The sequence below is a fragment of the Vigna unguiculata genome, chromosome 9, assembly GCF_037176805.1.
Source record: "Vigna unguiculata cultivar grain cowpea cultivar isolate G323 ecotype 2 chromosome 9, ASM3717680v1, whole genome shotgun sequence".
Lineage (NCBI taxonomy): Eukaryota > Viridiplantae > Streptophyta > Magnoliopsida > Fabales > Fabaceae > Vigna > Vigna unguiculata.
Genome location: NC_140800.1, coordinates 15,807,716 through 15,821,293, shown reverse-complemented (window position 1 = coordinate 15,821,293; position 13,578 = coordinate 15,807,716). Strand labels below are relative to the sequence as shown.

The 13,578-nt window shown below is 34.8% G+C and overlaps 1 protein-coding gene across 2 annotated transcripts; it reads right to left on the bottom strand.

Moving 5' to 3' along the window:
* Nucleotides 1-4,058: 4,058 nt before the first annotated feature.
* Nucleotides 4,059-7,825, bottom strand: LOC114162589 (uncharacterized). Of its 2 annotated transcripts, none has more exons than XM_028046520.2 (6): nucleotides 7,406-7,823; nucleotides 6,205-6,976; nucleotides 5,774-5,845; nucleotides 5,584-5,643; nucleotides 5,366-5,484; nucleotides 4,059-4,552 (listed from the first exon to the last, which is right to left on the bottom strand). In XM_028046520.2, the coding sequence occupies exons 1-6, from the start codon at nucleotides 7,538-7,540 to the stop codon at nucleotides 4,295-4,297; spliced, it is 1,416 nt and encodes a 471-aa protein (XP_027902321.2). In that variant the 5' UTR covers nucleotides 7,541-7,823; the 3' UTR covers nucleotides 4,059-4,294. The 2 variants fall into 2 exon arrangements, with proteins under 2 accessions (XP_027902321.2, XP_085522492.1); XM_085666366.1 differs by having other exon boundaries at nucleotides 4,390-4,552; nucleotides 5,361-5,484; nucleotides 7,406-7,825.
* Between the last annotated feature and the right edge of the window lie 5,753 nt (nucleotides 7,826-13,578).

Sequence of the window (13,578 nt, the reverse complement as noted above, 5' to 3'; positions counted from 1 at the left end):
GTTTATGTTTTCCACAATTTCAGAATCCTTGTCATGCTTAGTGAGTTTGGGTTTTGGCCACAGTTGCTTAATCTGTGTGTGAGTGTGTGAAATTGAAAGAAGGATGTGTGCTATGCTTAATGGCGTAATGAAGCTGTGTTAATTTTCACATAGTTGATTAATTCGGATTTCATGAGAGTCAATTGGATAAGAGAATTGATTTAGTTACTTGTGATTGGTGGATTTTTCAGTGGAATCAAGGAACCAGTACATTTTGAATTCTGTGTTTAATTTAGTTTTGGTGTTTTTATTAGAATTTAGCAAAGTTGTGTGAATCTACCAAACCCCCCCCTGTGTTTTATTATTGTGTTCATCTGGAAATTTGGCTTTGAATGAAAATATTGGTCGTTGGGAGACGACTTGGTTCACTTTCATATACTCTATTTAATATGTTTTAATTTGGTGGGGTACGACCTCTATCACCCTGTTTCCTAATTTTTCTCTACTTCACTAACTTCGTCAATTTCCACCGTGTCACTTACTAAAATATACTTTTTAAATCATTAATGCCACGTCAGATCCATTCAGGTTGTAATTTGAGTTGTCAAATTTTAATTGTTAGACTATCATGTTCCAATAAAAATATGATAATTAATATTTTTTCAAGTATTTTTTTTTCAGTTAACATAATGAAATGAGTTCTGAAGTCATAAAAATAAAGTTAGGTGTTATAAAAGTTACTAAAAAACCCATCAACATCCTTAATTAATTAAGAGTAAAAAATATGACACCCAACCCAATTATATATTTTCAATCATTAAAGAAATTATTTAATTATTCACTTAATACATTTTCAATTTTATTATGCTTGTTTAATTAACTTCACAACTACCATTTCATTAAAAAATAAAATTATAAAAAAATGAAAGAAAAACAACTTATCTAAAAAGTAATTTTTTTTCCATTTTTTTTAGGATAAAATAAATTTAATAAAATTATTTACATGATTAAGTATATATGTAACGTCCCATTTAATTAATAAAATAATTAAAGGAAGCGTCGAACAAAATAAAGCATAAATGCGGTCTAAGAGTTTAAACCTTACTCCTTACAGAATTCGAGGCACACCACGATTCCAAAACATACCAGATACAAGAACCAAAGGCTAACAGAAGAAGATATTGTATTAAAGAGTAAAGCAATACGTGGGCCTTCGCCCTAACAAAAAGCCCAAACAAAGCACGATGTCCAACCCAAGCAGACTATGCAGCGGAATCATCTCTTCCCGGTTGACCTCGAGTGTTTCTCGCATCTGCTCAGATCAACAAGTTGATGATCATCACAAAAGTAGAAGGACAACACACAAGACAATCAAACAAGCAAACAGGGTAAGATAGAGCCATAAAGATTTCATCAATGCAATCAGTTATACTTTCGCAGTCCAATATACATACATCACCCAAGCATGTTATGACCTTCCAAACCAATACACTAAGACTCGACTCGACTCATCCGGATACATATAACCTGGTCGGATTCAGCGGATGCTTGCACTTGTAGTGGATACCTATGCTCACCCCCGAGCTATGTGTTACAAGTGTTACAATGAATCAATTCCCTCACACACAAGGTTAGTCCTTAATGAGTTTCAGGCCTTCTACTACTCTCACCATAAGAGTCAGTCCGCTCTAAGTGAGACTAATTGACTCCTTAGAGTGTCAGGATGCAATCCTTACCTTGAATCCTTACCAAGTTATATAGATGGGGCACCACCATGGATACCTACTAACAGGGACCATGGAATTACGTCCCGACCATTGAAGCACGACCCTGAAACCCCACCTAGAGATTTCAAGGAATTACGCACTGACCATGGACCAATCATAATCAAACAAGTAATATTTAACGTGCATATGTATATATATTCATGCCAACCTTTATGATCCCTCCTCATTTGTATTTCAAATTGAATCCATTCCATTCATCCTTCCCAAACCACGGGCGTACAAGTGTATTTCATACCGACACCATGCCATATTTATTAACCAACCTTCACTCATGTCTCATGTCAAATCCATACCAAACTCATCATTTTAATTCCATGAATCATCCCATACAAACAGCATGCTCATATCATGTTAAAACTCGTGAATCACAATTCATCATCCATCATATTCATACAAAGTCACTCAATTCATACTTAAAAAGGCATAATTAGTCCATATATGTATTCAATATCCAAGAACGAAGAAAACAATCCACAAACATACCCCTCGCTTAGCCCTTCGCTCAGGTAGAAGAGCCTCACTCAGGCGAGAGGTCTCTCTCGCTCAGGTGAGCACCCTTCGCCTAGGCGAGGGCTCGAATCAGGAACAGTGGCACTGTCGTGCCCTCTTGCTTAAGCGAGACCTCCTCGCCTGAGCGAGATGGGCTCTCGCTCAAAACAAGAGCTCGCCGCTTGAGCAACAACTCACACAAGCAGCCTGGGCGAGTTGCTGTTGATCTCGCCTAGGCGAGACAGACTCGTTTGGGCGAGAAAACTAGGACCCGTCACTGTTCGCGCAGGCACATACATCTAATCTGACCCAAAACATGTTTTTCACAACTCCCAAACAGTTTGTAATGGTAACCCAACATTCAACTCACGAAACCGGACCAAGCATATAAGAAAACGAAATAAAACAGCAAGCCCTAACTTCCTCGTACCTGGAAAGGGCTAGTATAGGCTTTGACCCTTAAGCTAAACACCTAGTAGTTCCCAGAGCAGCTTCACGAACTGAAACAGCTGCAAGGACAGAAAGGCAGGGTGACTATTAGGGACCTTAATAAAGACCACGAAAACAGACGCGAAAAGGAAGAAGCACGGTACAAGAACCAACTTACTTGAGGCGAGGTGCACTTCTGAGCTAGTACGAACAAGCGGAGACCAAACCCTAGCAGAGAGGCGTCACTTGTTCTAAGAGGAAGGAGGCTGAATCTGAAAAAATGAGAAGAATGAAGGTTTCAGCTGGTTTAGGTGTCCTAGTTCCTTATGGGCCAACCCTAAACCCAACGCCTTTGGGGCAGTCCTTTAAAATAAAGGCGAAAAAAAAAACAAGCGGACCTTACAATATGTTCATCTTATAAATTATTTTTTAACTCGTCTTACAAAAATATATATTCATCTTAAATTATTTTCTAAATTTTTTAACTCGTCAATACAAATTTCTTCCAAAATTTTATAAAACACTATAAATATTACTACATTATATTTCCTATCTTAAAATATAATATTTATTTATTTTAAATACTTTTTTTAATTAAAACGAAAAAAAAAAATCCAACTCAAATTCGTTTTCATCGGAAGCCGATTTTCGACTTGTTTTACGTAGCAGACTAACAAATTCCACAATTTCGGGTCCCAGCGTACCGAATTCCAAATTGATAAAAAAAAAACTCTCTTTTCCTTGTAATTGTAACATTCATTGTCATATCCTATTTGGGTAAATTTAAAGTGAAATAAAAATAAAGTTTAGTTTTTGTAAAAGTGACCGAAAAATACTGTCAAAACATCCTTAATCAAGATTGAAAAGTATGATAATTAAGAGAGAAAAGTATGATACGAATGCGATTTTTGCATCCTAAATATAAGTGTTATTAATGTTATAAAAATATAATAACTAATAATAATCAATGTTTTCTTAAGTTTTTTTTATTTATTTTTTCACTTAAAGCAATGGAATATGTTCGAAAACCATGAAAATAAAATTATAAGTTGTAAAATGTACTAAAAAAATCCTCAACAAAATATGATACTCAACCCAATTATTTATTTTCAATCCTTAAATAAATAAATTTTGTATTTTCGTCTCCATTTTCAATTTCACTATACTTGTCTAATTAACTTCACAACATAATTGTACATAACTTTGTACCATTTTATTAAAAAATAAATATTATAAAAGAAAAGTTAAAATATCTTTTTGTCCCAATTTTTGTCTAAATTTTGTCAAATAAGTCCTAATTTTGTTTTTGTACTCAAAACGATCATGAAGAGTGACTGGAATCTTCACTATTCGAGACTAGCAGTTTAAGAAAAATTGAAAGTGACTGAAGTAAACAAACATCATTCATTGGCAGCATCCATAGTTTTAGAGGAACTGATACTAGTTGGATCAGAAACCACAAACGTTACTGATTGATTCCATTACACAAACAAACTAGCGAAATAGATGGCAAGTTCTTCATTGAAAAGAAACCATTGTGTAGCATGTACCCAAAAGAAAACAGACCCAAACACTGCATATGCTTCTCTGTAATAATATACCAACAAACATCACTTGTTGTGGACTATCTGAACAGATAAGATACGTTTAGAGTTGCACTCCTCAGCCTCAAAAATACACTCATCTTTTGGCTGAATGTTATTAGCTCTGCTAAAATCTAACCATCCATGTGCCAGTAATTTCAAATGCGGTTTTTCATGATAATAGACCGGCCACAATCTCCTCAGTGGATCCCGAAGAAATACTAATATCTTCCTTTGCTGATCTACCTTTACCTTGCCAATTAAAGGCAGGCATGACGGCAATTTCTGCAGCAAAATGATAAGTACAAGTGCTCAAACAAAGATACAAGAATCAGCACTCACACGTAGAAAAGTTTTAAGCTAAATGAAAATAGTCAATTTGGCATTCAAAATACAAAATGGAATGGCTCTGGGCAAGTGTGTACTATGTGTCGGGAAAATCACTACATTTTACCCACAAGAATCATCTAATAACATAGAAATAAGATTATCAAGGATAAACAAGATATAACTTGAAAATTCCAAAAACAGGAAAAAAAATATCACGATCATTGTTCAAAAGAAAATCAGAGAATAATTACTATATGCAAATTTTTACAACATACAGAAAACACTTCCAACTCTTTGACTCCAAATACACTCAGATTCTCCAAGCAAGAACTTAACTATACTTCACAATATTCTACTTACAAAGGTGTAAAAAAAGTTAAACATTAGCTCAAAATAACTTTGACTTAGGTAACTAAAACCATGAACCTAGAGTTCAATATAAAACCATCAGCACTCACTTTTTTACTTATCTTAAAAGAAATGAGACTTTACGATATGCATATTTTTATCATCCTCAACCGTGCTTCTAGTGTTGATCTCTGCTCAAAATTGGAATTTCATCTCATTACTCCAGACAGTAAAAATTGGCATTAAAGGATAGCACAGGGTATCAAGAGATGAAACTCTAATTTTGATTAGAGAAACTATAGTTAAGTCTTGTCCTAAATAAACGTAATTCCAGTTTGTAACGCAAAATCAATTTACAAGATAAACTAGATAACAACAATAAATGGAGACAAGGTGAATCAGGGACTGTTAATACTGTACAAGGAAAATGTTATCATGAGGAACCACACAGGAGAGGTGTGCAGTAGTTTTAAAGTGACTCGCATTATATTCATTAAATATGTCAGAATCCAACAGCCCCTTAATTTCCTTCGGCAACCCTACAATCACACAGAAAAGTTATCATGAGTGAGAATCTGGTACTGCAAGTTAGTACAGAGAAGTACATTCACAAAAAGTGATTTAGGGGGATTCAACACCTGTTGCTTCCATTTCATTGCGAGTTATAAGCTCTTTCTTCAACTTTTTAGACACTTCGCCTGTAATCATAATAGAATCGATTAATTCAGGTAAATTATGAAGGGGTTCCTAGGAGAAGTACATGTATGCATTTATAACGAGATTCGAAGTGATAAAAAATTTCAACAGTGGTAAGAGAAAAGAAAACACCTGTGAAATGAAATTCATCCATGGAGCTGTCCAAGTTGGGAGTGATGTCCACAGGCAATTTCATCATTTCACCTGTAATCATAGTAACTGATTAATAACCTTGGCAAATTAAAGGGCTTGTTTGAGAGAATATTTAAGATGCACCATTATGAATATGAGCATCAATGAGTTTTGAGATCCCATTGAACTTCTGTTTGGTGTCGTGAAAACCACCAATACGTAGAGTATGTTCCTTTACAGAGATTGCAGAATGATCAGTTCTCTGAAAATAAGGCAATTAAAGTACAAGAATCTAGGAAATCATGGAAAAATTAGAAGTCTGAAGCACTACTAGTGTGTAAGACAAATTAGTTTTAATAGGATGATATTTATGTGATCCTATAGCAACTTTAAGTCTCTAGAAATGAAAATGAAGCTACTCTATTAAGTACCTAAGTCCTCAAAAAATTGGTACTCTTGTGCTTCCGCGTTTGACAAGATGGCTTTGTTCTCTTCAATTTCCAAATCAGAAGTCTTGTCATGTGTATATGCGTCTGCCTCACCAAGAGAAACACTTCTTACACATACTTGAAGTTCAGATATATCCAAGGCAACTTCAGTACTCAACACCCCTTCAAGCATAGTATCTTTACTGCATATCATTGCATCCTTTTCAAGTATATTGGATTCATAATCAACATTAGAAACTTTTAAATCTCCGTTCTCACTTTTCATGGTCCCATCATCCCCATGGCTCTGGTCAAATTCTAGGCTTTTTGAATGACACGGGTCTTCACTGTGATCTGGTATGAGCACATGTTGATCACTCTCTTTAGCATTTTGTGGTACTACTAAGTGAACCTCGCTGCACTGCCTTGGCGCATTGAGTTCTTGTCTGACCAAGATACTATCTCCAACAGGTGACCCAATTTTGCCCCTTCTTCTTTTCTTCTGATTTCTTCTTTTAGGAAGACCAAGCTTTTCACAGGCAGAAGTATCGTAGATCTTGACATCAAAGTGCAAATCCTTAATGTAATTGAGTACCAAAAGATATCCAACTTTAAGCCCATGACCCGATGAAAAAACACTCCATCCCTCCCCAAAAACAAATGAACCATTAACTTCTGATATTTTAACCTTCCACTGCTGCCCACTTGAATCATTGAGATTGATTTTCTTATTAACCATGTTGGCCACAATACTACTAAAAGCAGGAGGAATACACTGCAGTTTAATAAGATGTTGAGCAATAGTATAAAAGATCAGAACCCATGGTCAATATAAAGATTAATATACCAAAAAAGAGTATCTGCTTCAGGTAACAAAATAATATTAATGAATGTATGATCTACTAAGCGCCATCAAAGAAAAAAAATCACTTGTACAATGTTACAGAAACAGAGAAGAAAAGAGCAATAGAAATCAATATCTGGTATACATTGGAAAGAGTTCAAACCAAAATCTTATTTGGTCAAAAAGTGGTCAATCTTTTTGGCTAATAAAGGCTGGGGGTTACATTTTTTTGATCATTTTGAAGAGTCCGTATAAACAGCATAATAATAATAGATCACAACCAACACTTTATCAACTTATATACGTAAGAGATGGTGTTGATGTTTGAAAAAGGAAAGTAAAATGCAGAAGAATACGAACCAAAGTTGTTAAATAATCTTGTCTAGTGATGAACTTGAAGAAAGAGGTTGGTGAGGTTTGTTTGGTTTGGTGGAACAAAAGACAGTTGTGGGTGCAGGCAGCACAAACAGAAACTCCTTGTTCCTGGCCACCCATTTTTCCTCTCTTCTCAATGGTTCAAATTTCTCTCCTTAACAACGCACAAAAACAGAAACCCCAAGTCAGCACCTTTTTTTTTCCTTTCGTACGCAGGAGTGAACAAAGCACAATTGATAGTCGGGGAGTTTTAGAAGAAATTGAAGAAAGAGAGAGAGAGGATGACAGCAATCCAATCAGCAGTTGACGTGACCTTCTTTGAACACGTGACGTGAGAGATCAGAAGCTCTCACAGTTATTTTTCTGACACCAGATTCTCTCGGGGCTTTAATGTAGTTAACCTTTTATGAAAAATGATACGGTGACACTTTATTTTTTGACAAGAATCTTACGACATGACGTGATTGTTGATTGGACAAATTTTTTTCAATTTTTATGATATCCACGGTGGCGCCGACTCTTTTCTAAAATCATTTGTTCATCGTTCTAAGATAAAGTTGCTATCGCCCTTTCCAACTTTTCTTCTTTCTAAAAAAGTGAAGTTAAGTGTCATCTTCATCCTTTTCAATTTCGTATTCAAACTGTCTTCAACTCTTGTATCTCTTTAATTCCTGTTTGTGTATCTATTGCACGAAAAGTTATTAGTTGTGCTTCGTATCCATTTCCTAGCAAGGATTTGTGTGGTTGTTGGAGTCAAGTTAAGGTTGTTGTTGTCTTCCCTTCCGTTAGTTTGTAGGAGTTTTGAATAAGTTTATAGGTGTCATTTCTTTGAACAAGCTCGATGGTTGTGCGTGGTGGTAGATTTGATTTTTTTTTTGTCTCTTATTTTTGTATTAGGTATTTTTTTTTGGTTTTTAGTTTGAAATGTTGGTTGTAGAGGTTAGGGTTAAGTAAGTCAGTTTTTTTTTTCTTGTTGCTCCTAAAATTATGCCATTGAGATTGTTCTTTAGGTTCAGTTTAGGGCATACAATTTCCAATTTCACGATCCCTATCAAAAATTACAGTTAAATTTGACCAAAAACTCAAATTCACAACCAATTAAAGCGACACTAACCACTTTGCCGTTTTTGTTTTCTGCTTCGCATCTTTCTCGGTGCTTACTATTGATAAAAGATGCGATTGAGCTCTGGATTATTTCTATTTGTACAACCAATTCGGGTATTATATTACTAAGTTTAATCTAGCAAGTTTTTTTTTTTTGTAATAATGAGTTAAGGGCTTGGTTTTATAATTTGTATGTCATTTTGCAGGTATAGGTGTCTGTGAATGTGATTGGATTTTTGCATTATTGGATGCAAATTTGTGATCTGTGACGGTATTTAGCTACGGAAAAGAATGGGATGGATCACCAATCATTTGGTTATTTCACTTTCGCATTGAATCAGGTAAAACCATTATGATTTTCTCTTTGATTTAAGGGTGTTTTATTTGTTAACTAGTTCAACATTGAAAGAAGCCTCGTTCGACTTTTGAAATTATTGAATATAAGTTTTGATGATGTAAGTGCAAGTTTGAATGTTTGAAGTAGCTCTAAAATCTTTTAATTAGCTTTAATATTGATTTAAATATTACTCAACATAGTTTATGTTTCTATCTTCATGTTAATGTACATTATTTCGTGAACAAGATTCATAGGGACCTGCAGAACTAGTTCCCAAGAATGAATTTCAGATAATGTGTGGCTCTCTAGGCTTTAATCTTTGAGGAAATCTTCCTATTAAGGTCTATAAAAACCTTAAATTTAGTTAGATATTCATTATCAATAGAATAAGAAACATTATATTCTTATTATATTTAGTTCAATCAATCCATGTGTGATAATTCATCAAATTTTCTTTCAAGTCATTTACAATAGCAAAAAACTATAATTCAAGTTATTTGCTTGTTTTTTAGCACTCCTTAGTCTTTTAGTAGTCCTTTAGTCTTGGTTATTGTTGACATGAGAAGCCAAGGTGGTTTGCTTCTTGAAGATTTGATGAAGATAGAATGAAACTCTTTTGAACTATCTTGAAGCCATTACCATTGGAATGAAGCCTACATTGATGAAGGAAAGGAGATTTGACGATAACTATGTTGATCAAGGCTGAAACGTGTGCTTTCCATGTAGTTACATCATTAAGAAAGTGTATTTGATGTTTGTAATTCATATTGTAGACCTTGTAGCATTAATTAGATGTATTTGGTCTTAGGTGTGTCTTTTAATCTGTTGAATGATTTTTCAACAGGTTAAAATATCTTTTTTAGTCTGTTGAATGGTTTTTCAACAGGTTAAAAGGTTGGCTGGAGTAGTCTTAAACTGCAACAAATTTAATCAGTTGATTTATTTTTTAATCGACTGATTTCACTTAAGTCAAGTGAACTCAACCAATTGATTTGAAAATCAACCTGTTGAATTTCGTAACAGTTTGACTATATAAGCTATGATTTTCGAAAGAGAGGTCTATTGATCATTTTAGAGCGCGATTTTGTTCTGGAAACTTGTGGAAATTCTCTCCTTCGTGATCATACGTGTTGCAACTGTTGAAGATTGATCTTGGATCAATTCTTGGAGCTTTTGGCTTGGTTTGAAGCTTGGAGAAAGTGGTTTGTGGTAGGCTAGGCTGTGCTACCACTAAGGTTTGATCTTTCTCAAGCTTTGTGTGTGTGTCTGGTGGTTTTCCAGGTCTGCAAGAGGGTTCTTACTGTTCTGGTGTGATTCTTGTGTGATTCAAGAGTCTTTTGTGGTGTTTTTGCATATTTTGGAAGTGTAAGGGTGAATACATTGTAAAACTTTTGAAATAGTGCAAAGTCAAGCTAAGGTTGCCTTGACAAACTGGATGTAGCTCAGGTTTGAGTGAACCAGTATAAAAATCTCGTGGTGTCCTCTCTTCTCTAACATTTCTCTCTTGCATTTTCTTTGTAAAGTTTAAAGAACTTGTGCTTTAATCATCTTTTTCATGTTCTTGCATGTTTCCATGGCATCTGCAACATTGAGCATATTTGTATAATCATTTGGAACTGGTCTTGATCATTCTTGAGCATTGTTTCTGGTTTAAAACTCGAATTTGCATTTCTGCATTTTTTCCAGTATTTCAGTCGACTGTTTTTGTGTTTCAATCGATTGATTATACCAGAACAGAATCTGTTTAGTAAAATCAATCTGTTAACTCTGTTTTTGATCGATTGAAAGTGTACAGTTCAGTACTGTTTGCATCTTAACTTGGTGATCTATTTGATTCAATTAAAGGTGATTTTTAGCTTGCAAAGATAGCCTAAATTTTTAATTAGCCAATTCAACCCTCCCTTCTTGGCTTTTCAACCATTTCAAAACTAACAATTGGTATCTAGAGCTAGGTACTTGAAATTTGCTCAAGTAGGGACCTAAATCTCTTTTGAACTACTTGAAATGGCTGAAAACAAGTTACCCTTTGGTGAAGGTGCCTCAATTCATAAACCCCCTATGTTTAGTGGCATTAATTACCAATTTTGGAAAATTAGGATGAAAATCTTTATTGAGTCAATAGATCAAGGGATATGGGATGCAATCATAAATGGACCATATACTCCTAAGCATATTGTTGATGATGTGCAGGTTAATAAGCCATGGACTCAATGGAATGAGGAAGAAAGGAGGAGAATCCAATATGATTGCAATGCAAAGAATATCCTCGCTTCATCTCTCAACATGGATGAGTTTTTTCGTGTTTCACAATGCAAGAGTTCCAAGGAAATGTGGGAGGTTCTTCAAGTGACTCATGAAGGAACCAATGATGTTAAGAGAGCAAGAAAGCATGTCTTGCTTCAAGAGTATGAGCTATTCAAGATGAAACAAGGAGAATCAATAGCGGATGTGCAAAAAAGATTCACTCGCATAGTCAACCATCTCATAGGTTTGGGTAAGGAATATGACAAGGAAGAGCTAAACATCAAGGTGCTAAAGTGTCTTGATAGATCTTGGCAACCAAAGGTCACAACCATCTCATAAACAAGAGATTTATCCACTTTGACTACAGTTGCATTGTTTGGTAAGCTTAGGGAGCATAAGATTGAGATGCAAAGGCTTAATGAGCTTGAGTCAAGTGAGAAAAAGGTTAAGAACATAGCCTTGAAGACTAGCACCAAGAAGAATGAGGAACTCGAGGATGAGGTGGCTAAATCAAGTGAAAGTGAGAACTTGAATCTCCTTGTCAAGAGGTTTGGTAAGTATCTCAAAAGGAAAGGTATCAAAGGTAATCCCAAGAGGTATACTTCCAAACACAATGAATCAAACTCTTCTAATTTTACATGTTATAATTATGGAAAACAAGGACATATCAAAATTGAATGTCCAAATGCTAACAAAGAAAAGGAGAAGAGTGTTGATAGGAAAAAGGAGAAGAAGCCAAAGGAGAAACGTGTATACATTGCATGGGAGGATAATGATGATTCAACTACAAGTAGCTCCTCATAAGATGAGAGTGAAGAAGCCAACTTGTGCTTTATGGCTGGTATGAGTCATCTTCCTCGAGCCAAGTAAGTTCTCTAATCATAAATGACTATAGTCAATTGTTGCATGATTTTGAAGAATTGCACAATGAAGCAAACAAGATTTCTACATTAAACAATCGGTTGAAAGGCTTAAACAACTTGTTGGAAAACAAAGTTAGCCAACTAGAAAAAGAAACAGCTGATTTAAAAACTGATTTTGAGCATTTAGAAATGATTGACAATAATTCAATCGACTGTTTTAGAAATTAACCGGCTGAAAAACCCTGTGAAAACTGCACAATTTTGAAAAATCAAGTGAAATACCTTATAAAGACCTGTGCAAGGTTCACAAGAGGGGAAGCAAACTTAGAGGTTGTTCTTGGTTCTCAAAACTGTGTGTTTGGCAAAGCTGGACTTGGTTTCAATCCTTCTTTTCAAAAGAAAACCAAGAAGTTCTCTAGTTTCTTTTCAAAAAGTATGCCAAGTGACATGACATTCATTTCATGCAACTACTGTATGCAAAAAGGTCATGTTATTAAGAATTGTCATGCTAGAAAATATGATGTTCCTAAAGGGATTATGAAATGGATCCCAAAAAGATCAAGAAAGGCTTAACCATGTTGGACCCAACCTATCAAAGGGTACCATGTAATGAATATTTGTTTTGTAGGTTATCAAAAGTGAAAAGAAAGACTTATGGTACCTTGGCCAACTTAGTGACAAAGGTTTTAAAGTTGTATTTGAACCAAATCATTGTCTTATCTATGATGCATGTAGTAGTATTATATTAATAGGAAAAAGAGTCAACAATATATACTTAATTGATCTGCATCATGCATATATAGCATACATTGCTTTCTTATAAAAGAAATGTTTTTCTAGGCTATGCTACACAAAGTCATGCATATAGAGTCTATAATAAGAGATTGATGACTATTGAAGAGTCTATGCATGTTGTATTTGATGAAACTAACCCAAAGTTGCAAGATCAAGTGCCAAAGAATGCAGATGAAGAAGATCTACTTTAGAAACAGATTTCTGCTACAGAAAAGTCTACTGCTACAGGAAATCAATTGGCGGAAAAGGCAAAACAGTCGACTGAAAAAGCTGCAGACAACAACTTGCCCAAGGATTGGATCCAGCCTAGAGGTTTATTATAGGACAACATCCTAGGTGATATCAAACAGGGAGTTTCTACTAGACGTAGGATTGTATTTTGTGAACATGTTGCTTTTGTATCTCAAATTGAACCTAAGAATAGGAATGATGCTTTGAATGATAGTAATTGGATTGTGGCTATGCAAGATGAACTCAATCAATTCACAAGAAATGATGTGTGGTTTCTACTGCCTAAAACTAATGATATGAATATAATTGGAACCAAATGAGTTTTTAGAAACAAAATGGATGAAGATGGTAATATTGTAAGAAACAAAGCTAGACTAGTTGCTAAAGGTTATAATCAAGAAGAAGGTATTGATTTTGATGAAACTTATGCACCTGTAGCTAGGCTAGAAGTTGTGAGATTACTCTTAGCATATGCTTGCATGTGTAACTTTAAATTGCATCAAATGGATGTGAAAAGTGCATTCTTGAATGGTTTCCTAAATGAAGAAGTGTATATATCACAACCTCCTAGATTTGAGGATCAT